Source organism: Macadamia integrifolia, chromosome 8 (genome assembly GCF_013358625.1).
Source record: "Macadamia integrifolia cultivar HAES 741 chromosome 8, SCU_Mint_v3, whole genome shotgun sequence".
NCBI classification, from domain to species: Eukaryota; Viridiplantae; Streptophyta; class Magnoliopsida; order Proteales; family Proteaceae; genus Macadamia; species Macadamia integrifolia.
In genome coordinates, this window is record NC_056564.1 from 32,668,196 (window position 1) to 32,694,623 (window position 26,428).

Here is a 26,428-nt window from a genome sequence, read left to right on the forward strand (position 1 = left end):
TTTCTCCATTTTACCTACAAGTCGTAAGTCCTAACACGTGCGTGCTGCATAGCCTTAGCATGGGATCTTCTGTAGTTATAAATATGGAAATTAATGGAGGTTGTGGGCCTTGGGGCCCCATGTGGATGCAAAAGCAGATTTTCCGGGATTCTCCATGACGGTTTAAAATGAAAACGGGGTCCACAAACGGGCCAATGGAAAATAACTTGAAATCTTGAAGGTTTATCTTCTTATCATGGTCTCAATTCTCAGATGGGTCCCAGCCCCGGTGACGTCACCAGACACCACTCACCAGTCAGCAAACTAAAGTGAGGTGGCGGCGCTCCCTCTTGCTCTTTATACCGACTCGGCTGTCGGCACTGCGCAAAAGACCAATCGTGTGCATTCCCAGTTCCCACTCTACCAGTCTACCGTCGACCTCTGATTATGTTTGGCTGTCAGGAAATAAAATAAAATTAAAAATTAAAAAAAAAATTGATAGACACTTCAGTTAATTATTTATAATTATAAATAATATTGTATTCATGTTTCCATGATATAGGAACTTCTCTTCGAAAAGAAAAAAAAAAGATAATTTACAGCGACGCCCCTTGGAGAATGCTAGTATTATAGGAGCATCCACTATTTTTCACCAAATTAGACTCAGACCTCCTGTCATCAGTCAATGTTAAGTGATACTATAAAATGACACTTTAATCCTTATGAATAAAACACTCTTATCTTATTATACAAAAAATATTGTTCACCGAATCTCTTTTATCACTATCTCCTTCATTTGTTCTCTCCTTACCTATTTCGATTCAGGGAAGAAGTCGTCACCTTTGAATGGGATAATCCTTATATGGGAACCTGAGCACTGGGAATGGATTGCCTACCACGCTTGGTTCTTCAGGCCCGAGCTCACACTTTGTGTTTCGCGACACGAGAGGAGTGATGTCTGCCACTTTTTATTTCCATGTATGCTTCATGTGCTCATGTAGGGGTGTCAATTCCTAAACCGAACCGGTAAAATCGGCCGGACTGAACCGATAACAACACGGACCGAACCGAACCGAAGCCTTATTGGGTCGGTTCGGTTTGGAGTATTGCAACCCCAAAACCAAACCGAACCGCACCGAAAACCGGATGAACCCGAAACCAAACCGAAACCGGCTCTAAACCCGGACCAAAACTGAAACCAAACCGGTAAGAAACCGAAACACTCCAAAATTCATTAAAGAAATCAAAATTTGCATAGTTTTGTATACATTTGTATGGAAAGTCGAATCCAAACTAGACAAAAAACCAAAACCAACCCGGTTACAAATGGATTAAAAAAACCGAAGACAAACCGAAACCAAACCGCATTGAAAACGAAACCGAAACCAAATCGAAACCATAATTTCCTTATTGGTTCGGTTTCGGTTTCAATTCAACTTTCCCACACCGAAACCGACTCAACCCGGACTGAAACCAAGCCGGACCGACCGATTGACACCCCTATGCTCATGGCTCACCCCCATTGCAATTAAAAGGTAGAGGGTGGCTCTCCCTCATCCATGACAAGCACATACTCACTTTTCCATCAAAACCGCCATTACCCATCTCTCTCTCTCTCTCTCTCTCTCTCTCTCTCTCTCTCTCTCTAATTAGAGAACAAAGAAGTCGCTTCCTGTTGATCCTAAAGATAGGGAAAGGGTGTAACAGATACTCACCAGATATTGTTAAGGATTTCTTCTTACTTTCTTTCCCCAAACCAATCGGCTTTACATTCGCAATCTCTTCTTGCAATTCTGGAAAACATGGTTTCTTTGGTTTCCCGTAAGGGAAGACACTTGTGGCGCTATAGAGATGGGTGTTGGCTTGTCGTTGGGTATGGATTGTTTCATCCCCTTTGTGGGTTCTTAATTTCTTGATTGTATTTGAAGGGAATGAGAAATTTAGAAATGGGTTTATTGAGTTTGGCCGATTCCAAATTTTTGTAAATTCTCTCGCCCTAAACTTCTCATAAGTATCGCAATTTTTCCTAATTTTGGTGGGCAATTCCATTTTCTACAAATGCATACCTTACAGATACAAGCTCTGCCTGAATGATTCGACTCAGGATTACTCCAAGTAAGTAGCCAATTATGACACAGATCTGAAATTTTGGAGTTGGAGAAGCTAAATTTTATTTTATTTTGCCTCATCTTTCTGAAATTTCTGATGGATTTGAACATTTCAGGGAATGGGGGTTTGAGAAGCTACTGTTCTGAGACTCGCACAAGCATCAGGAGAGACAACAAGTACGCAATTCAGGCTAAGAATGCTTACGCAACGGATGTACATATGTCGGAGAATGTGATTGAAAAAACGCTTCACAAGACGGAGACAAAGATTCGATACTACCATTACGGTTGAGTACGAGCTTCTGGTGTTCTCTCTGTGTAACTCCAGGAAAAGTTAATTAAGATAATTTTAGGGACTAAAACTAATGGCGGGTACTTTTTTATTTTTAAGGGAAAAATGGTATTTAGAAGGGAAATGAATTGCTGATGTCAGTATTTTTGGTATATTATGTAACACTGACGAACAATAGAGAGTCTGAGTCTAATTTGGTGAAAGAGAGGGAGTGTTCTTATAATATTGACATTCTCCAAGGAATGGCGTTGTAAATTACCCAAAAAAAATAAAAAATAAAAAATAAATCTTCTTCTTCTTTGACACTTCTAAGACATTTGTCATTCAAATGTATGTTTCATCACCAAAACATGAAGTATGGACCCTACGGTTCAACATTCTAGTCCATGGTTGTGTCGCCTTTAATATCACTTGAGTAGGGGATCATTAGAGTCTTATTCATCGTCATTGTTGCTGATATTGCAAGGCTAAGTTCGAGTTCTCAAAAAGGAAACAAATAAAACGGATGATCTCCTACACATGATCGTTTAGATGGACAATCCATAACACATATGGAGCTTCACATGGAAAAAATACACTTTTAACAAAAAAAAAAAAGAGAAATAGACACTTGACAACATCTCAGAGCTCAGACTATTCCCCATTCGTTTTGTTGTATCTTTCCTCCCTATTCTCAATTTGTAGTATGTTTTTGTTTATTTCATTTCTTCTTTCAGTTTTTGCTAACCCTAGAATTTTGGGTTCTCTATTTTCGCTATCTTGACATTATTCATTTTTAATTTATTTTCCTTATTAGTCCTATAGGAGGCCAGGTGTTTGGAGATTTAGAATAAACGAAAATTTGTGAGAGAGCAAAGGTTGGAGATAAGGCTTTGAACATGTGAAGGGGGGAATCGATAAGAACGATTAATCGAAAATAAATACATTATGGATTTGGTTTGGAAAATTGTAACTAAATACTATTCAATTTGATTTCAATTTATACTTATTACATCTCGATTCAAATTGTTTAACTACGATATGGGGAAGAACTTAAAATGGAGATCCATAACTCTTTTTTATAAAGTTGCACCATCTTCTCACTAAAGTTGCGAACTAAAAAGTCTTAATCTTTTTTTGATTATCCTTCGTCTTATTCTTAAAATATATTTAATTTGAAATAAAAAATAATTTTTTTAAAAAAATTGTAAACTATTTAGCATTATGTCATTTTCAAGAGCTTATCATGGTCCCTAGGAATTGATAGCATTTAGCCTCAATAATAAAAAAATAAATTGTTTTTCACTGACCTTATTTACAACAAAGATTTCCTGATGTGTTAAAAAAAAGATGGCAAAAATGTTGCTGCCACCATTTTCAGGGCATGGTGTGAATCAAGAAAATGACTCCTCATGGGGATGGTATCAGTATTGGTATCGATATTAGTATTTGTCGATATCGATTTGGATCAGACCGGATCAGTGGGTATTAGTTGATTTTATCTTTATTTTTTTAAAAGTACTAATTTTTTACTATTTTACCTCTAAAATGATATGGATCACCGATCTAGATCAATCAAGGATCAAGGATCAATCTTAGCCGATCTCCAATCCAGTACGACCGACACAAGACCATACTTAAACCATGCCCCTCACAGTCTACAGACCATGTTGAGGAACAACACATGCGGAGGGCAGTGAAAGAAGGTTTAGCCAGAAAAGTGAATTGAAATTACAAACCAAAATTAGAGACCCCTTTGTCCTTTGACCTTTGTTATCTATCATCTTACTTAACTAAAGGAACCCTAATTAAAGACTAACCTTTTCTTTGCTTTTCTTTGTCGTAGTCATCCTATATCTGAACCTGACCCAGCTTTGTTCTGATCAACCCACACTCCATTAGAAAATTTAGACCCTATAAGGACAGAAGAGACCAAGAGTGATTTGAATGGGTCTTGTGTTTGTAAGGTGAGATCAAATTTCCCTTTTTCATGTAACAAGTCAGGGGCTTTTGTTTCCCATCACTAAAGTAATGTCATAAATCACAGTGTCTATAAAAAATGGTCCTAAATCAGTATTGTCTTTTTTTTTTTTTTGGGGTGGGGGGGGGGGGGGAGAGACTTTTTTATGCCTAAATCAGTTGGCTGGCTAAATAACAACCTAAATCCACCTAATGAAATGGGTTGATTCTGAAGAACCCCTCATGATGTTGAGTTTATAATTAGAAGGGTTCAGAAAACCCACATTTCCTCTACACCCAGGCTTCAATCACCCAATTGGCTCCAAATCCAAAGATTCTAATCGGTTCTACCTCTTTGGGGTCAAACTAGAATCATCCCTAGTAATTAATTCTTTAGCACAAGGGGGTTGCTTAATTGATAAAAACTAACACCTCAAAATTAAGAGGTCATGAATTGAACTCTCCTTAGGGATTAAATCAGTATCAATTAATAATAGGATAATCTGATTCTGACTCCTAATTAGCCATCATCAATATAATTAATAATAAATGAAAAATAAGACTCGAGTCAAACAATGATAGCCCAAGCCTTAAGGTGCTTTATAAGCCATGGCTGCTGTGATGTCATGATGATTGCATCGCTTTGCATGGGCTTAATTATGACATCATAGCATTGCATCACTACTTAGGCTTGCTGGGGGGTAAGTTTCTAGGGATAAGTTATTAGTTTAGTGGCAGGCAACCGGGCATCTGGACAATTGGGTTTTGGTGTGAATTTAAGAAAGATCTTTGGTTCGATCTTCCTACCATCACCTTTTTAGAAATATAGTAGTAGTATGTCAACAAGTGTAGCCTATGGGTCCCTATAAACCCTTTGTATGGACTTGTAAAAAAAAAAAAAAGTTTCTTGAGAGAGAGAGAGAGAGAGAGAGAGAAAGAGGTCATGCTGTTAATGAAGCCTAGATAACTTCAGTTTTTCACCATAGAGGTTTTAATTGAAATCTTTGATTTCAGAAAAAAAAAAATATGGAGGTGTGAAAACATTACCCTATAGTATAAGTATACATCAGTGCCCGCAACCAATGAAAAAATATACACAAACATCTTCAACATGAGACAACATGATCTTTTTGTATCTATTGTTCCTTAATGCAGGTATACGCTATCGGATAACGTTCTTTCTTCATACAAAATTGAAGTATTTATGCCCTAACCCTCTTGATCATTGAAAAAAAAAAAACACTAGCAAACCAACCAACAATGTTGGTGAAATTGCAATAGGTTTTAAATTGTCCCACCCTTTGAGTTTGGCATTAGGACCAGAATCATCCCGACTAACTGATCAAATCCAAATCTAAAACATAAGGCCGACCCAATAATATACTTTAACAAAAGGAACTATTCTGGTTTTTAACGAGACAAATTTTGGTCCCTTTTCCAATTCCGGTCCAGATTATTACCCCTACCAAACCGAACCACACGCACGGCTTGTTCAAAATCCAGGGGGCCCACAAAGTCAGATCAGAGAAATTGCATGTGGCCCCAAATGCAATCGGAAGATGTGGGAAAGGACAGAAAAGTCAGTAGTGGTGGGGTGGTTTCCCTTCGACCTTCGTACACCAATTGCGTACAAAAACCAAACCCCACTTTCCCTCTCGATCTCTCTCTCTACCCAATTAATGGTACACGTATGATTTACTTAGTAGATGGTTCCCCATTTCCCACTTCACCCCCATGCTTTTCCTCTCTCCTCTCTCCTCACTCTCTAGTGAGTCCCTCTCCCAAGGGTCCCCAACCCCCCTCTTCCCCTTCTTTCAAAGCTCCTTTTCTTTCTTCTGCAGAAGCAAGGGAAATAGTAATGGATTGATAAACGATTTTGACTCTGGGTATTGCTGAACTTGCTTCTCTTGGAATCTTGGTTTGGTTGTTCATAGTGGGTTTGGATCGAAGCTATTGAAAGAAGAATAATATTGGAGAAACCTAATATTTGTTTTTTGAAAGATATTGGTTTCTGCTTATTTCAATCGGTTTGGCGATTTTAGCAAGTAGAACAGAAGAAGGTACTAGTCTGTTCTTCCTCTGGTTATTCATCTTTTTCTTTTGGGTGGTTTCTGGATTGCTTTACAAGGAGAGTAATCTCGTGCCTTCTGGGTTGTTCTTAAAAAGTTAAAAATGATTATTGTATTTTATTTTTCGTGTGTGGTGGTTATGGAAGCTCTTGATTTGTTTGGATTGATCTAAACTAAGGATTCAAGATCAATCATCGATGGGAAAGAAGGTTACCAAGAAAAAAACCAAAGAAATAAGGGAAGTAGTAGGAGAAGCATCGTCTGGTTCAATCGCAGAGCAGCAAAGTCAACCTCGTAGGAAACGAGGAAGACCTCGCAAAATCATTGAGAATACCCAAGTCACCATTGAAGCTGAGGAGGAGAAAAATCAAGCAGAGGAACAAAAAGAAGAAGAAGCAGCAGCAGTGGAGGAGAGCGAATCGAAGAGAATGAAAAGCAGCGACGTGGAGCAGCTGAAGGGGATTAGGTCGGTGTCGTCTTCTTCATCCGTTGGTGATGTGAAAGGAGGAACTGGGCCATCTGATGAAAGCAAGACTGAGGAACCTCCAAAGAGCAGCAGGAGAAAAAGCCAGCCTCGAAAGAGCAGCAGCTAACTTCTTCTTTCATCTCATCAGGTAAATATATAGATTATTATACATCACAGTTCATACCTTCACAGTCTCTTTGTGATTGCTTCGTTTATCTCAATATTATGAACGCTCTCCCCTCGTTTTCTGGGATAAAGAGAGATTTATGTTTGATGGGTCTGTTAATTTCTGTTAATCTACCTCTCTTTGTTAACTGAGAGGAGCTTTGAAGAACCAGAAGGAAAATACGATTGAAAGTATTGAAATCTGAAACTGTAAAAGGAAAAAAGATAGTCAGATTAATTCTTTTCATTCTCTTTTCCATTGTTTTGTTTTTTTGTTTTTGTTTTTTTGTTTTTCCCTCTGCATTTAAATTTTGCAGATGAAGGAAACTGGAAAAGCAACTTACTAAAGTATTGAAAGGTCTGATCAGTGCTAACGCTAACTCTGAATGAGACGTGGGTTACTCCCAATCTCTTATTATGTTCTGTCGCAATTAATGCTACCAACATACCCCACTTAGGTCATAGGTCTTCTCTAATAAATTAATGATCCTAACACATAGAACTCAACCATCCATGAAACCTGCAACCTCCCCTCTCCATGCCCTCTCTTGAAACCATTCAAATTTCAACTTTATTTCACGTCTCTCTCTGGACAACTGATGATGATCGAATACTTCTCGTTGATATTAAATAAAGGGGAAAAAGTATTTAAAAGAATCATGCTAAACTCTTGGATCATCCCAAGAGGGTGAAGGTGTATCAGAGTTTCTGCATTTTAGACTCTGTTTGCTTGGCTAAGAGAGAGGATAAAAAAGTAGCGGAGAGAAAACTATCATAGGATTATTGAGTGGAAAAAGGAAAGGGCTGATGAAAAAGTGAAATTTCTTAGATGGGTATTTGGTCGGCATGACTTCTCTTTTTAATTTCAGCCACATACCCTTTGGGGAATTTTAATTTTTTTTTTCTTTTTAATTCTTTTGATACTTTTCCCACTTTTCCCCCCCTTTTACCCGTGCCAAACATACATAAGCTTTGAGGATTTTTTTTTTCCCCTCTTCATGTAGCCATGAGGATTATCTCATTACTAGGAAGTCAAGACATTTTTTTTGGGAGTCACCATCAAATAGGCCCCATCTTATATATGACCGTAAATTAAAATGATCCAATCATTTTTGGATTGGGTTTTTCTTCACCCACTATGAAAAATGAAGAATGACCTTTCTATTAGACCGCGGAGGGGTGTTTTCGATTTCATATAAATTGGAAGATGATAAAAACTCATTTGCCCAATCACATCGTGGTGGATGAAGAGATTCTCTTTCCATCGTAGCACCAAAGAATTCTCCATTTTTTTATTCTTTATTATGCACGCGTATACAAGAAGAGGGAGATTTCTGTAAAGCTTAAAAATTTAAGGAAGAAGTAGATGTATTAGATGCTAAACTCACAAGGATATGTTCATTCTTTACTATTTCTTTCCCATTCTAATTTTATCAGTTAGGGTGGTGCCATCTTGGTCCCATATGCCATTTCAATCGTAGTTTTGACATTATGGACCAAATCCTTATGCTCTCGAAGTGATACACATGCAATCCTTAAATTCAAATATTTGAGAGCTTCCTCTAAAAAAAAGCCTGTTTATGGATTTAGAGAATGCTTGGAGTAAGACGAAATTTTGACATATTTGGATCATTTTAAACCTCAAAACAGAGTCCATGTTCTCAAGAGTAAAGTTTGAGCACAAACTTTGAATTCAGATGTTTGGGAGCTTGGCCTAAAGAAAAACACATACATATCTTTATAACAATGTGTGCTCTATTATTAGATGTATCATATATAAGTGTTCCTAAACATTTATTGGATCATATTTGAGGAGTTTTTCCAATGTTCACTACCTTATCATTTTTATGAAATTTAAAGCACATGCATTGTACATCCATGTACACATGATGATACTCTAAAACTGCTCTTTAACTTTAGATTATATTTTTAGGTCTATCTAACACTGTCGCACTTTCTTTCCCACAACTCTTCTCAATCAGCTCTCTTTTTATGGGTGTTTGGATTTTGGCAGTTAGATTTGATACTCTTTAGAAGTTAGTAATAGGCAGACCTTTCTTCGGTTGGAGGGAAAGGATCTTTGAGGGGTGTGTTGAGGGGAGAGGGGAGAGGGGAGGAATGAGAGTTGTAAAACCCTAAAACGATGTAGGAAAGAATAAAAATTACAAATAACGATAAGATTACATATGGTCATGGTGGGATGCGACACTTTTTCACTATCAATGGAGAAAGGTTATAGCCGTTTGTCCTCACGCCTCTCAAATTGATTATAGAGGAACTCTCGTTACAAATATATAGTGATACCTTGCTTAGCATCATAACGGCCCTTTGGAGTACCCCCAACAAGAGCAACATTCTACTTCCAATGTGAGCTATGCATGTACAAAACACAAAACTGTGTATCCCCCCATATAATTATGTATGTCACAAAAAAATATATGTCCAAGAACATCAAACACATGAAATAAAGCAAGCAGATACGCTAGACGAGATTTACCTAGTTCGGTAATATTACTTATGTCTTTGGAGTGAGATTTGATCTTCAACTAAGAATCAAGAGAAGATAAATAGTATAACCCTTGCGATTTGATTTCCAAATCCAAACCCCTTGTACACCCTTCTCTCATTCTCACTTGGATCCTCATATCTTGGATTTTCACTGCCCCCTTTGATAGATACCTTCCCTTTTATAAATTCATCTTGCATTAGAGACTGCACATTTTTAAAGTTCTACCTCCTTAAAGAATTCACATCCTGGAAACCTCCACTCACCGAGAGGACTCCATCTCCTCCACTCTCTTCGAAGATTCTACTCACTTGAAAATTCAATTGCCTCCACTCTTTCGAAAAATTACACTCAATTGGAAGATTCTACTTCCTTTGGGAGACTCAACCTTCTTCCACTCTCTCGGAAAACCTTAATTTCCAGAGGAAATTACACCCTTTGCCACTCTCTCTACGTTGGTTTTTCTCCACCCTCCCCATTAAAAGACCTTGATAAGCAATCCAATCGGACCATTGAACCAAACCCATCATCCTATCTAAATAAAAGACACCAAACCCAATAGATTGAATTGTGGTTTTAAAATACCACATTTCCTCCTCAAGTAAGGAAACCTGTCTGATTGGTTTCAGGGGGCTTCACAGTTCACGGTATAATAAAAAAGGAACCTTTATAACCCCAAGGGGTTAGCGCAGCTGGCTTGGAGGGGACATGAGACTCTGCCTCAGGAAACGAGGTCTCGTGATCAAAATTTCGTCGCTGTATAATTCATTGGAGCCACCCACCTAAGGTTCACTAAGGCCCAGAAGCTCCCGGTTTGTGCGTGGCGTAGGGATCATGTATGAGCCCGGGGGGATTTAGTCGGCCTAAAGTCGGATACCCCTCCTGTCTACAAAAAAAACCTTTATTTCTGCCAAAAAGGAGAAGAGATGCTCAATCCCCACCTCCACTGGACACTTCTTCCCTTCCTCTTCCTTGTCAATGTTGTGTTTTATTGTGTTGTGTTGCTTTGCACATGTACTCCCAGACCAACTAAAATAATGGGCAATCAAAGCACCATTCTCAATAGCTAGAGTCGGTACCTCCCTCCTAATCTTATTATTATAGAACGAAGCTAGCCCCTCCTAGAATAGTATTAGGAGAATAAAGAGAAAATAGCCACCTTTAGTAGTAGTCCAAAGCCAGTCACAATCCTTATTATTGGCTTACCTGCAATTGATACAACAAAAGATGGGTAGCATATTTTAGGGTCTCCCTTTGTCTCTCTCCACCCACAATAAGGGTTGGATATGTCATTTCATGGGAAGGAGGCACTACACTACGCAGCCTAGGAGCGTACACCAATATACTATCATCTTCTCATATGAGATATTTCATTTTCATTTTTTCTATCCTATTCTCACCACTGAGATGATATGGTCTATGCACAACCATTGGTGTGGCATGAAAGATTCCCCCATATTAGCATTGTCATGGGGAATCCCTCCTTTTTAATTTTGGGTAAGTGTTTCTTATGGGGAATGTGATTTCTATTCGTGCACGAGGGCCAATGGGAGTGTACGAGGAAACATTCACAAAAAAGTTCACTTTCCCTTTCATGGGGGGGTGGGCGCAGGTCATTCCCCATCCATGTGCCTGTGCGTAGGAGCCATACTCCCCCATAGAAAACTTTTCCCTTTTATTTTTTTTAATAGTTTTTCATGACTCTAATTTTCAAGGGAGACGATTCCCATGTGCAAGTGTGGGAGAAATCTCCCATGCCACACAAATTATGGTGCGAAAAAGAGTTTACTCAACAAGTAGGTCAACATGATCAAAGAGGAAAGAGAATTTTAGTATGAGTCCCAATACAGTTGTCAAGGATTCATCTAGGAGTCACCTAGGCCACGCCTTGGTCCCCTTGGTGTCACCTTGTGCCCCGACTTCCTCCAACGCATTAGGTAATCTAGACGCCGTGACAATCATGGGATCCCACATGGTTAGGATGTGAGAAAGCATTTGAAATAATCCCCACACTGTCGGCGTGGTATTTTTTTTTTTTTTTTTCTTCAATTATCAATTATGGGTACCATTATCCAAATAGAACACAAGACGACCCAATTCTATTAGCCAAACAACCTGAACCACGTGGAGGGCAGCTGTTGATTGCTTTTAGCCTCATATATATATATAAATATATATATATATAATAAAATAAAATAAAAAAATGGTTGTTTCATCAAATTTTCAAACTAACAAGATCACTCTCCTCCCCACCGCCCTATAGTAGTAGTGTAATAATAAGTATGGCCCAGTGGGCCTAGATGGGCCCTTGTGGATCTTGTCTGTGCCTTGTACCTAATAAGAATATTTAATCTACAATAGTTAGTTGACGGCTTTCCCTTCATTAAAATAAAATTTTAGAGAAAATCGCAAAATCCAACGGCAAAGATCGTATTGTTTAAACTCTGATGATATATGATGATGTCATGATACCAGTTAAAAGGGCTTAACACAAGTGTTGCAATGGAAAGTAGGGGAATTCAGGCCAGGTTTGGCTGTATTAAAAACCTCATGGAATCATCACATCCAAACCATGGAAGCATAGGAGGAGTGTTGAGGGTCGATGTTTTTTAACTTTTTGTTTTACCCTTCAAATTTTAGGAAATTATTTTGTTACCCTTTTCTCAATTGGTAGTGAACGTATGTCTCCGTAAACATAGACACCTTATCGAACCACTTATATCCTTGCCGATATTTGTAAATCAAAGTCACAAATGTTTACAATGGAGGGCAGTCCCTAATTGCTTACCAGTTAGAATGGAATAATAGCACAGAAGTCTACTGACCATAGAAGAGTTCTGTCCTATATAAGTGCGAAGTGAATAAGAGACAGTTGAGTTAACCATTTGTTTATCAAGTGCCCTTTTGTGAAGGCTATTCAGTTTGGATTCTGATTGATCATTAGAAGATTGGTCAGAAAATTGGGTGAAATATAGAAGGGTGAGATTGGCAGGTATTACATTAACAACAACAAAAAACCTGGCCTTATTCCAACTTAATGGTGTTGGCTGCATCAATCCATACAAAACATAGTAGGAAAAACTCAAATCCAAACAAAGAAAGGGGAGAATGAAAAGATGCACAAGATGAGAAATGAAACATGAAAAATGAAAAAAGAAGAAAATAGAGGAAAGAATCCAAGTCGGGAGAAAATGAATGGAAGGTATTGATGTATTCAGATATGCAAGATAGTGGCATGATATATATGGAAGACTCATAACAAGAAGGTTTTCAACAATTGCCAAGCTTTTTCCTTTCATATTGATGGAGGCATCTGAAGAACTATACAATGGCTGCAGTGATGGCTGTTCGAACTGTGAGCATGACTTTGTTATATGGTCTGTTTGTCAGGTCTTTATACCCTACTAAACCAGAAGAGTTTGAATGCTTTGCATTTAGAGGCTGCATTTCTAACTGAGGAGATGAGAATGCTGGAAGCTTTCATCCAAGGAGATGCCAAGGTGATTGTCCAACTCAAATTTAGACAGGCCACCTAGCCACCTACTATGAGTGTTACAATATGCCTTGGATAGGTTGACCCAATATGAACCAGATCAAGATTAGGAGAGAGGGTCCGAGAGACAGATCTGCTCCTGGAAACTGATGGTTACAGATTGCAGGCTTTTTAACCGTACAACAGTTCAGATGCATAATAAATGGATGCAGCATGATGATGTAGTGCTTGCCTCTACAGCAGCACTACATGAGATGGGAAAAATATCTCAAGAACACTCAGTCCAACTTCTACATTATCTCAATTGATAGTGCTTTTAATGAGAACAGGGAAACCAAGTGCAAGGTTATTAATCAGAGATATGTATATCAAATTTAATTTAGCAAGAACCAGAATATACAGAGCTAACAATACAAGAAAGTTTGAAACGTTTTGCAATAAGAGACACGTTAGAAGCAGCAAGAGAGCAGGTAATTCTCGAATGTTCAAGAGATTGTTTACATGCAAAATCAATCAGTTAACAAAGGGATGGCCTTGGTAGTGTTTCGATAACTTCTTGCATATCCAAGGAATGATTGAATCATTTAGCGAATGCCATCTTTATGATCTACCGCAAAAATATAACGTGCACGCAAATTGTACTGCACAAAGGGGTTTAATAAATAAAGTTAGTAACCAGGTGTTTCTAGTGTGTCCATGTCAACTATAGCATTTGCTTTGATGAAAATGTCATGCATTTGTGTAAAAGAGAGCACAAACGAAACAACCACGAGAACTATGTAGGTATTGCTTTTTATTAATGATATTTAGAGTACCATTTACCACCAAACTCAAAGGAGCAGGTGGTGGTAATGAGAAAGAATGATGTCAAGGGTAGGCTTCTTGGGCTGACAATTCAGGTCAAAGATTCCCCTACAACTTGGAGTTTTCTGTTCTTGGGGGATTAGAGGCATGTTTCACATTCCCTCAGTCTCTTGGAGTTCTCAGGCTCCTCCTAATTGTGCTAGAATGCTGAAGGATCAGTGATAAGTAACAGGGATGGCATTGGATGTTTAGTTAGAAATAGTTCATGAGCAGTTCTGCTGGTGCTTGCAGTGGGAACCAATCCATCATCCATCATTCAGCATATGTTGTAAGGGATTTTAGGTGGTGTTGGTCTAGTGCTCACCATAGGATATAGGAGGTGTGTTATTCAATCTGATCCAACAAATGCTCTTGAGTTTATAAGCAGCAAAAAGATGGCTCCCGTGGAAGTTTTGATGCTGCTAAATGACATTAAAAGGAAGCTGACCAGGCTGGAGTACTATGCCTTTTTTGGGGGTGAAAGGATCATTATGCCATTTGATTCACTTACTTAATCTCAGCTAGGAGGACCACAGGTTCCTATAGTTAGCTGACCACCAACTTGATTAATGACACTTGGTAGGATGATAAGTCGAGGGGAGTTTGCGTGAACACATGCAGCTTTCCAATTTGATGTCTGAAACCCTTGATACCAACTCCTCACACCCCCCCCCCAGCTAGGACCACAGGTTCCTATAGTTAGCTGACCACCAACTTGATCAATGACACTTGGTAGGACAATAAGTCAAGGGGAGTCTGTGTGAACAAGTGTACAGCTTTCCAATTTGATGACAGGAACCCTTGACAGCAACTCCTCACCCCCCCCCCCAAAAAAAAATCCAAATAATTTTCCTTGCTAAGGTTATGCTTGTTTCCAAGTAAAGGACACATAAAAGAAAAAATTTCAAATAGTTCCGCGCAAAAAAATAAGATTTAGAACTAATAATCATCTGAGTTGTCAGTCCTCTTCACAGCTTGACGAAGGATAAACTCATATACAAACATAGAATCTGTTGCAAAAGCATTTCTATTTCATGAGCTCCACACACCTCCTATATCTTTAAGTGTGTTCATTTTCGAGCTTCACGGCCGAGCTGCTCATCAACTTATCATTAAATAAAAAATAAAAAATAAAAAATAAAAAATAAAAACTTAAATTTAATGCTCCAACCATGAGAGCTGAAGGAACTTATAAAATATTCTGGCTTTGGCCTTTTTCAACAAAGCAAGCAGGCCTCCACTAAACATTCATACTGACTACACTATATGGAACCGGATAAACAATTCCATCGGGGCTGGCTGTTGAATCTCTATTCCCTGAACGATGGGAGACTTGAGCTACGAAGAAGATTTCAGTCACAAAATATCCTATGTGCAGCAATCAGGTTTTACACAAGAAAGAATTTAGACGCCTATCATGAACAATCTAATACTTGAAGTTCGATACACCACCCAACCCCCCCCCCCAAAAAAAAAAAAAGGGTAAAGAACAGTGATAAGAGGATTCCCTGCGTGTATATATGAAATATGAACACAAAGATAAAAGGCAATCATATATTTTTCACAAGAACTACGAAGAATTTGTGTTCCTAATTTGAGATAAGCAAGGGAAAACACTTACCTCACTTTTGTGGGATAGAAAAGGAGTGGGAATAACACAAGCTCAGGGCTTATCCCTCTTAAATGACATGGAATTTTGGCCATCCAATATAAACTGCCCCCACAAGACTTCATGGCCGCCACGTTGTTTTCTGTGCACAGATGATACCCTCTTTATCCTGTGCATAAGTCATTCGGATCTCCCAATGCAAACTTCTCAAGATTACTTCCAGAGGATCAAGTATCTCCACCTTGTCACGTATAATAGCCCAACCATCAGGCCGTAGTATTCGGTCCATCTCAACAACAATCCCTACAGGCTGCTTACATCTGCAAAGTCAATTTTTATTAGGTGTCAAAGACAATCCAAGTATCAAATTTGGTTTTGGATACATGATTCCTCTGTTGACATATATCTGAAATGATGCAATTTACAAACGCTTCATCACAGAAAAATGTCCCCTCAGATTTTCCATACAGATATATAAAGGAGGCCGCTGGAACAAGCCTTCATATGACACTTAAATGATGTTTTCTAAAGTTCAATAAATGTATAAATCAGCTCAGTTTTCCACAAGTTGCATTGAGGCATTTCATCAACGTATAAATAAACTATGGTTAAAGTTGCATAGGTTGCCTCTATGACATCTCTGAGAATTCTGAGTGATCCAGCAGAGCCAGCCAACCTAGCCCTACATTTTCAGTCGCATGGTCCAGAACCTCAGCCAGCCACTCTAAAGGTTCCATAAGAACCTCTAGTAGTCCTGTTTGGTGTGATGAAGTTATTTGTTACTTTCACTGAGACAGGCAGGTGTCCACAACCACATCATATTCAAGAATTTTCTTTTCAATTTCTTGAATTTATAAATTTCATCTCAAGTTCTCAACCCTTGGGTTATTCTTATTAGTTGCAAACTTGCAATCCAACTTCTTATTGAATTTTCTGCTATTTGAATAACATTGTGCAAGCTCTGAACTTTGAATGATTGATCACTAAATGTCTCCCACGAAATTAGTCCGAACCATATCATAAAATAGTAGATCAACACACATAGAGAGTCGAGATCTTTTTGTGGAATGCCCTACACTAGAGAGTAGAGACATTCATGGGAGCTCCATATTTTTGGAAGACAACTGAAGAAATAGTCTTCTACTAAGAAAATATTTTTGTAGAACTTTGTATAGAATATTACGGTAATAAATATCCACAATAACAATCAAAGAGGCCACATCCCACATTGGTTTGGTCCAAAAATGAGACTGAAAAGATATTCTAGCAATATGTTGATTGCCTGAATTTACAGTCATTGATAATGTTAACACAATAATACATAGTAACTGACTCGAGCTTCGGTCAAAAGAACATCCAAGTGGTGGCCTATTAATCACATGCCCATATTGATAGGAATGAGGGATCAATTGAGTAAAAACTAGGTTGAAAGTAATTACTGCTTACATATGATAATAGGATTCATCTCTCTCGAGGCATAATGAGCAGACATTCAATGTGATAGGAAAGAAAAAAAAAATTAATGAATAAGATTTATTGCTAACCTGTTCTTAAGCCGTGAGAAGAGATGATCGGCATGCAAAAGATCATAGGATCTTGGGTAAGTGCCAAAAGACTCACACCAGTCATGGTATATGCCCAAAAGTCCACGCTCATATATGATGGCAAGTGTTTCTGGTGCATTGACTGGGACCACATTCATCACCCAAACTTTCTGTGATAATAGAGCAGCTGCAAATCTGTATAGTCACAACAACATCAGTATTCTGTTCTCAGTTCAGTATTCACAAAGTCACCCTTCCACTGAAATGGATCATTAATGAAAAAATAAATAAACAATCCCTCCAACAAACTCAAAAGAGATCTTATACATATCAACAAGATTCCATAGGAAACAATTGATCAGGTAGTGTTGCTTGTGTACCCTCCATAAATTGATTTCATGTCCATCACATTCCGGATACTTGACCAATCAATACCCATGCCATTGAGATAGGAATTGTTGACTATAGCCTTCCAGCGCTCAGTCTCTGCAACCACATTCTCTTTGTTAACCAACCAATCATGAAAAGTTTCAAGCCTCTTGGGCCATTCCTCAGGCCACTCAGTTCCACGTTGTTCAATTCCAGTTGGAATTTTATGCAAGCAAGTCTTCATTGGAACATACCTGTTATTCATTTATTCATTTTCAAAGTTACAAATCAATAAGAAAATATAACTGATACGTAAAATCAAATGAGAATCCCAGCTTACCAGGCTGCATCTGGGTTCTCATCATCTTTACACATAGGAGGGCTTTTCTTCCTTCTCAACGCGTATATATCATTCAATTCTGGTTTCTGATATATCTTAACACCCATTTCACTGATTTCATGCGTTTTATATGCCAGGATATTCCAACAAATTGATGCCGTCAATGAAGACATAGCTGGAAAAAAGAGAGAGAGAGAGAGAGAGAGAGAGAGAATAATATTCAATATAAAACTGTAAATTTCTAAAATGATGAAACAAAAACTGAAATAGGATATAGTCCCTAGATATCCCATCCTCTAACACAAGTATGATCTTAAATCTTATTATGGGCAGAAATTGTTACTTTAGTAGAAATACAGAAAATCTATACACAAAAAAAGTTTATAATTTTTGACAAGATGGCTTTCCAGTAAATCATCCATTACTAAACAAATTTTAAACACTTGAGGTTGTACCTTCTTCCTCTTGAATGTTTTCATGTTTGGCAGACGATATAAAGTAACCCCCAGGTCGCAAAATCCTATTCATCTCTAGAAGTTTCCCCTCTGCAAATAGAAACAAATAAACAAAACAGTTAAGAACTATATTTGAGATGAACCATATAGGATAAAAATGAAAGTGATAGAACATATTCACTAAAAAAAGTAGGGGGGGGGGAGGAAAAAAGTAAACCGATAAACACAAACCATTAGAATCCCACCGTATGCCACATGCACCACAGTGAATGGCATCAAAAACGCCACTAGGAAAAGGAAGCCTTCTTGCTCCAAAAGGGCTCACAAATGCAGGAAAACCACGCTCTAGAGCAACCTGTGCTAGATCCACCAGATCATCCTTCAAGCCCAGTGAAAAAGTTAATACCTCTTTCTCAAGAAGAGAAGCTACAAAGCTTGAATCAGTGCATCCAATGTCCAGTACTATGCGAATATTCTTTCCCCATTCAATGTCAGGCACCATCTACCGCAGCCAACAATATTTCAAAACACAAATGAGTTCCCCATTGTCCAGTAACATATATTAAAGCTAAAATATATCAAAACACAAAAGAATCTTCAAAATGTGAAACAATACAAAAGCCAACTCAAGACAAGTCGTTTGGAAACTCTTGAGATCAACTTTCAGAAGTTCATGTGATTGCTTTACAACTAGGCAACTGAACTACATTTAGCAGGTCTTCAGATATTAATTGGAGTTCCATACATAAATAGCTAAGCCGCCAATTGCTGCAATTGTTATCAGGTCAATCATAGCACACTATAAAAGACAATTGATTAGCAAACCCTAGTTTTCCAGTGGTAGTTAATATGATGTAGTTGTAGCATGCTGCAGCACTTTCAACCCTTATGTTTACTTGAGCACGAAGGATGACAGTTAAAAATCCTCTCCTAAATTAAAAGGTGGTAGGAAAACCACTTCCTTCCTAGATCATGTAGAGGCAGTAGAGCTATCTTGGTTACACTCTGGACCTTACAACTAACCTCTCATTGCAATATAAGCCCTTCAGTGCAAACACCTAATGAGAGAATAATAATAGTTTTTTCTGAGAATCAATTCACATGCTTTACTACAATTGTAAATAGAATAGAGGTGATGGTTTCCTTCTTCTGCCCTGCCCCACCCCCAAACTCTTGATGAATAACCAACTTCATCTATAAAAGAAAGATAGAACACAAACTGCAATCAGAGATACAGAAATTCAACAAACAAAGAACAAAAGAGCAGCACATGGGGAGAGGCTATGTTATATGACATTTCCCAGTACATGTACGACCTCAATGATCAACCCACCATTAGCCAAGTCATCATCTCAGGAATATCAACTATTGCTTGTAATGGAACGAGATATTCCTAGATTAGCCAAGCACTCTTGCGTGCCAAACAAAATACATGCATTTCCAAGGACCTATCTTCCAGAGTTCAGCCACCCAATCACCTAGGAAGTGTCAACAGACAGCACCCAAAGAACAGAAAACGCCAAGACCGAATATGATAGCTTTTACTCCATTGGAATAGATTCTGCCAGCCAATTAGGCCCAAGAACACCATCCATATATTATCATCTTCCTCCCATGACTTGCCATTGGACCTCGCAATAACTTCAAGGACACTAGGAGCAATGACAATACAAGAAATTGGATGGCAGTGGCATGGTCTCCCCGTAGTCCTTTAAACTCTAGTCACGGTGTTCAATTTTGATGGTTGGCTGCTTGAAAAGCCACGTGCTTGAGGTATTAAAGTAATTGCTTCAATAGTTTGAACTTGAAAGCATGGAATTTGCAGTTTTCAGGGCTGGTCTGCTTTTCAAATCCATTGAGAAATTAGACTGAAGCCTTAACTCTTCTTCAAGGCCTAAATTGGCTGAACATCATAAATTGGATAAAAATCATTGTTTGAGGTAACCGTAGAGATGTTTTTTCCAAGAGAAAGAAGAGAATTTCAAGAATCCCCCAAATATTCGAAGACAATTTGCTTTGTGTGCCAAAGATACTATGACAAAGAGTCTCTTTGCTGAGAGATGTGGTCAAGGAGATCTTGTATTTAGTGGATAGGAGGTGAATTTGCAATCCTGTTCTCACCTTCATAATTTTGATTCCCCTTTTACCAATAAATTTTACAGTTTCCTACTGGATCAATAATAATTAAATAAATGCTGCAATATATGTGAACTTTCTGAACATTACTGTGTTACAGAGGCCCATGCAAGAAAATGTGATACTCACCTCATCAATAGATTCAATGTAGTTTAGGACTCCACCCTTGAACTCTGACTGATCTTCTGGGAAAGTAAGATATTGCTCAGATTCAATTATCCAACTCCTTGTCTTGATGAATGCAGCAAGTTTTGGATGTGCCACGTTGCCATATAATATCTGCAAACCATAGAATATTATCAAATGAGAAAACAAACAACAAAAATATTCCTCTTTAGACAATGGAAGAGGTGGAGAAAGAAAATCGATTAGTCCCCTCATGTACCTTAGATTTGCTCTCAGGCCAACGCACTGGAGATTGATAACCCCCATGAGGAAGAGGAACAAGACACATAGGTGTTCCAGGACAACTCCTTTCCCGATGTCGATAGCTCTGCAACTTCTTCGTGGCATGCTCAATGTCAATACATGGAATGTAATTGTATTTGCTCCTTACATTACACGGTTTCCAGGTGTATTGAGCTCTTGAATCAAACACTGGACCCACCTTCTTTTTCTTCTTCCCTGTACTAATGGGTTCCTCGATTTCTTCTACTAACTTCTCCTCATTTTGCTGGTCTCCTGAGTCATTCAAATCACTATCCTCAATTACCCTTCCATCTTCTTCCTCAGCATCCTCTACTTCTTCTTCTTCTTGTTCTATTTGACCTTGATCCTCTATCTTTTGCGATTCCCCGTTGTTCGATCCTTCTGACACACGAGTAGCATTGGAGATTACCAGATCAGCTTCCTTATCCTTCTTCCCAGCATTGTGATTATTATTATTATGATGGGAAACATGCCCACCTCCCTTTCTCTTGTCTTTCCCTCCCAAAATGGATTCCACTGTGTTATCACCACCTTTGTGTGCTTCACTTCCATCCGGCTCTCTCTTCTTAGGTCGAACCCTTGAATCTTTTAACTTCCCATCCGCCGAAAACGTTTCCTTTATGTCACTAAAGCTACTTCTTTGAGAGGCAACAGCTGAAGAAGACGATAAAAACGTAGACCAAAGAAATATGAAACAGAGACCCAACAAGGCCACTGCGATAAACTTCGCACAGAACCCATATCTGCGTTTGACGAGGCGAAAAAACCGTGCCACCGCCATCTTACTAGTAATCAACTAGCAAGAATCCTGGATCTTTGTCGACAGTAAAGGAGAATATTTGTATAATTAGCAAAAAAAACAAGAAAGAATCCAGCAAGATTTCAACCCAGAACGCACACAATCCTTCTAGCAGCAAGAGGGATTCACACATTTAGCGAAAGAAGAAAGAATTCAGCCAGAGTTTCAGCTAAGACCCAGAAGATTTTACCAACCAGATAGAGAATACTTCGGTTAAAGCAGAGTAAAATCTAAGCAGGAAAAAAAAATTCCCTCTAAAAGGCGGAAATTGCGGACACCCAGATTCAAAAAAAAAATGAAGATGAGGAACACGCTCTGCAACTGGTTTTTCTGTACAGATATAAACAATGATAAAAAAGAACACGAAATTTACAGGGACCAATGGGGAAGAAGGAAAAGCAAAGAGATTGATTAAAATAATTCTTACCTTCAAAAGCTGGCCAGGTCACATTGTTGGGGACTAAGGACGTGGTAGTCCTCTCTCTCTCCGGATCGCAGCAAACCTCAGCAAGAAAAGGGAAAATGAGTGCTTTCAACCTGGGTTTAATAGTCCATGTCTGAAAATTTTCTTACAATATAAGTGAAAAAAAAATCCTGTGAATTAAAGAACACACTACAGTATACAGAATCGAAAAGGAATTACTTTCTCTCTCCCCAGCATAGCCATTAGCAAGTACCAGGCTTCGGTAAAAGAAATACTAATGTCAACTTTGTATGACCTCAACGGCTCAACCTCTATTTTACAACTTTTATCAAAAAAAAAAAAAACCTCTATTTTACAGGTTTTTCCAATTCCTGAGCATTGGTATTGTTATCTGTGTTTTTAGCAGTCTCGGCCGATACCCATATCAAGTGTAAATTCAAAAATGAAAGAAAGAATGCCAACGGGTGTGTCTGCGCTAGGCATAGCTGGGGTGGAAAGATTGTACCGAAGATGCTTTCGCATGTGCTTTCCATTGGACTACGTAACAACACCAGTAGGGTAGCATTTTCTTATTAAAAAAAAAAAATGTGATTTAATGGAGTTGAGGGATGCATCACAGGACCTTATTCCTCGTCCAACTGCTTCTTGCATGGTCGTGCACGCATAAAACCAGCGGTGTCAATTGGTCAGGCCTAGATAGGCCTAGAGGGCTTGTACCCTTGCATCGTGATCTACCTATTTAAGAAATGATTTAGTCTCGATCGATCTCATTTCAGGCTCGATCAGGTTTTAGGTTTTTAACTGGGCTTCTTCTAATCGGGATAATTGGACTTTAAACGAACTAATGCACCAATAAAGCCTTAAACATACCTTAAATGATCTTTAATTTTTTTATATTTTATTAAATCATCAACAATTTAAAAAAGATTTTACATTTAATTACATTCAATAATTAAATAAAAATATCAACATATATCCCCTTCTATCCAAAAATAAAAAATAAAAAATATACATATAATCCATTGTGCTATACATATTGGGCTGGTTTGGCACCCGTTGAACTTACTTCTTGCACTATATACTATCCAACCTGAATTTGACATCAAGTGTACAAAAGAGAGGATGGGCAAGCATTAATAGAAAAAAATTCCCTTAGATACCTTCCTCAGTTGTTAAGTTTGGTGGTTAAGCTTACTAATATAAAAAGTTCGAGAGTTGAGCTAGGTCCCCCAAAGGTTATGCAATCCTTTTCATATATAATTATTTTTTTGGTTAAAATATTTTTCATATAGAATGAGTAATATAAAATGACTAGTACAAGGTTCATTTTCCATCTTATAAATTACCCCTTTGGCTCTGTCGTCAAAGCCCAAAAAAATATAGGATTAAAAATAAATTATCTACCTAGCTAATTGGATTTTCATGTCTTTTTTTTTTTTATAATAACCATGTCAAGTTAGCATTTTTCATTTAGACCCTCTTTGGATTATTTTCCTTTTTTTTTTTTTTTTTTTTTTGTTTTAACAAAAACGGTTTTGGTTACATTTGGTATCATTTATGGAACTTGATTATATTTTAAAAAATATATTTTTTTGATAAAACACAAAAACCAAAAAGAGATCAAGAGTCATTCATGTGTTTTGGTCAAAATTAATTTTTAATTATTTTTACGTTAAACTTTAATAAGCGCATGCTTAAAGTCCCAATATGAAGGGGTAAAATAGCTATATTTGTAATTAGAAATCCAAGCCCTTTGCCCCATCTTCTTTAGTCCAAAGTGGAGAAAGAGACTAATAAGAAAAATGGGTGAAAAGACTTCAAAAAACCATTTTGCACGTAGAGATACCAAACTATTTTTCACAAAAACCATTTTTGTCAAGTTAACCAAACCATTTTTATATTTTTGATAAAAATAGTTTTATTAATAATTTTTATAAAATAGGTAAAAATCAAAAAGAAAAACCACTCACGTGGCAATCTTGGTTGTTGTGTCGGACATTAGAGGGTCCATGTAATTAGATGATCCACATCCATATCATTGGTTAAAAAATTTGATTAAGATAATCTCATATAGGGATATGAAGATAAAACATTTTACAAGGAACATTAGGTGGAAGTTTATAATTTCTTTTGATGAATGACAGTAAGTAGAGAGAGAGAGAGATAGAGATTTGTTGCTCTTAAAATCATATATCATGTGGATCCTACTAATATGATGGCTTATTATTTTATTTTTTTTAGTTAGCATGTGATGGTTTATTAAGGATAAAAATCGTTTGTTGTTCTCCATCTCTGTTTTTCCATGTTTTGCTAGGTGCAGAACACGACACGTGGACAGTTCATCACCAACGGTCAAGATGCTTGCTTGGTTGAAGTTCTACCAAAACCGGGTTGAGGTAAGTGAACCAGACCGAGTATGTATGACCCAACCCAACCCGTTAACTCCTCTCTTCTTCTTATTCACACTTTGTTATCTCTCTCATTCCCTTAAAATCTGTTTCCTCATCTCTTCTTCTTCTTCTTCTTCTTCTTCACCCTCTGTTATCTCTCTCCTTCCCTCTTACACGCTATCTCTCGGTTCAAAGGATAGTTGTAACTGATCTCATCTCGGCTATTCTTGAAATAGTGAGCGTCTACGCACTGATATCGCTCACTCTTTTTTAAACCCTAGATATTTTCTTCTCCACTCTCTAACCAGAAGCTTCGTACACGCTCTCCCTCTTCATTGGTTATCTCGAATTACTGAGTGATTTCGAACATCAACGAAACCCCTGCAACTGATCTCGCACACTTACTCTCCTCCACTTGTGATCCATGGATGCCCTGAAAATTTTGAACAGAAACACAGATCAGAGATACATCAGTGATTGAAACGGAGAAAAAGGAATGCAATCGCTAATAAAACCAACCGAGGAAACAAACTAACAGAAAGTAGACAAATACAGAACCAAGAAAAAAGAGACCTAAAAATGGGAAACTAAAACTTCTTTAATGGAAGAGTCACTTAGCTTGCACCTACGCATTCGGAAGCTTCCGGTCTCCCAGTCTCGCCCAAACGAGAGAGAGAGAGAGAGAGAGAGAGAGAGAGAGAGTACAAACTGATGAGAAAATTACTGGGAAATTAAAAAACTGAAGCAAGAAATCAGAAAAATAGAGTCGCTCCAAGATCAAAAAATTGGCAACCAAGAAAAATCGCGAGATTAAGTAAAGGTAAAGAGAAACACTGCACACAAATTGTTGATTTTAGAAATAAAAATCCATAACGAAAAAATTTCAATCAAGAAAGAGGGATCCATCTCCAAGACACTAATCCATGGCAGTCCAAACGATTTAAGAACGTGAAAGGAAATATCACACTTACCGAGTACTTGCTTGGTGGAGAATCTCTTGGAGACGTCTTTTGAAAGCATCTTCCGCAAAAGATCCTTTGCCTCCGGCGAGATGGAGTAAAAGTTAACGGGTTGGGTTGGGTCATACATATCTCGGTTTGGTTCACTTACCTCAACCCGGTTTTGGTAGAGCTTCAACCAAGCAAGCATCTTAACCATTGATGATGAACTGTCCACGTGTCGTGTTCTGCACCGAGCAAAACATGGAAAAACAGAGATGGAGAACAACAGACGATTTTTATCCGTTTATTAATGCTCTCAAAAACTTTATAAAGGATCAAGTTTTTCTGTTCTATATGTACAAAAGGAATCTCTACATCCACTCTCATCAGTACTATTAGATTGGATTAGAGAAGGGAATTTTCAACTTCATAATTTAATCCAAGAGTCCTATACTATGATCACATCACCCCTAAAAAAGAAATTTCTCTACTCCATGATTGAAGAAAAAAACTTAATAAAAAGGAAAGTACACGCAACAATCATCTTAAGGTATGTTAGTAGAGATATTGAATCTAAGCATCAGATGACAATCAATAGAAATGTGCACTACAGAAGTACAGAGTGAGTAAAAAATATCTACACTAATTTGGATCCCGAATGTTTAGAGGAAAGTGGTTTAAGTGCCAATTTGCCATGAACATTATTTATTTATTTATTTATTTATTTTATTATTAAAAATCTTTAGTATTAACTATTAACCTGCTATTGTCCTTGACAGTTAAGAACTCAATAGCAAAGTGTCCATATCCTTTTTAAATCATTTCAGACTCAAAACAACTCAAATAAGCCGTCCTCAGTACCAAGGATTTGAATTTTGTAGGTTCAGAGGTCTATAATTAATATGCTAAATTTTTTAGTTCAATTCAAATCATAATAAATACATCCCTGGTACAAAATATGTCTCTCTTATTTCATACTATATTAAATTATGTGGAGAATAGTTACCTACTCAAATGTAGAAACTTCTCTCTAGAACCCTAATAGTAGTCAATTACCCATGGGAGATCGAATAGAAAATACTTTTCAGAAGGACATTTAAAAAGTACAAAATATCTCTTTAATTTTTTCTCGA

General features: G+C 37.7%; 2 protein-coding genes across 8 annotated transcripts; one reads left to right on the forward strand and one right to left on the reverse strand.

Annotated features, from left to right (window-relative positions):
* Window positions 1–6,024: 6,024 nt before the first annotated feature.
* Window positions 6,025–7,269, forward strand: LOC122086159 (RNA-binding protein 25-like). 2 transcript variants are annotated; one of them, XM_042654885.1, is made up of 2 exons: window positions 6,025–6,377; window positions 6,565–7,269. In XM_042654885.1, exon 2 carries the CDS (start codon window positions 6,584–6,586, stop codon window positions 6,977–6,979), a length of 396 nt encoding a protein of 131 aa, XP_042510819.1. In that variant the 5' UTR covers window positions 6,025–6,377; window positions 6,565–6,583; the 3' UTR covers window positions 6,980–7,269. The 2 variants fall into 2 exon arrangements, with proteins under 2 accessions (XP_042510819.1, XP_042510818.1); XM_042654884.1 differs by having other exon boundaries at window positions 6,027–6,377; window positions 6,533–7,269.
* Window positions 7,270–12,209: 4,940 nt separating this feature from the next.
* On the reverse strand, window positions 12,210–22,282 carry LOC122087189 (probable methyltransferase PMT28). 6 transcript variants are annotated; one of them, XR_006142695.1, is made up of 10 exons: window positions 21,968–22,280; window positions 20,698–21,555; window positions 20,442–20,591; window positions 18,408–18,678; window positions 18,177–18,266; window positions 17,722–17,896; window positions 17,393–17,635; window positions 17,013–17,207; window positions 15,481–15,788; window positions 12,210–12,452 (listed from the first exon to the last, which is right to left on the reverse strand). XR_006142695.1 is itself a non-coding variant. In XM_042656233.1 (9 exons), the coding sequence occupies exons 2-9, from the start codon at window positions 21,520–21,522 to the stop codon at window positions 15,590–15,592; spliced, it is 2,148 nt and encodes a 715-aa protein (XP_042512167.1). In that variant the 5' UTR covers window positions 21,523–21,555; window positions 21,968–22,280; the 3' UTR covers window positions 15,340–15,589. The 6 variants fall into 6 exon arrangements, 1 of the variants encoding a protein (XP_042512167.1); XR_006142697.1 differs by lacking the exon at window positions 12,210–12,452 and adding an exon at window positions 13,347–13,657 and having other exon boundaries at window positions 18,408–18,555; window positions 21,968–22,282; XR_006142692.1 differs by lacking the exon at window positions 12,210–12,452 and adding an exon at window positions 13,347–13,657 and having other exon boundaries at window positions 21,968–22,279.
* Between the last annotated feature and the right edge of the window lie 4,146 nt (window positions 22,283–26,428).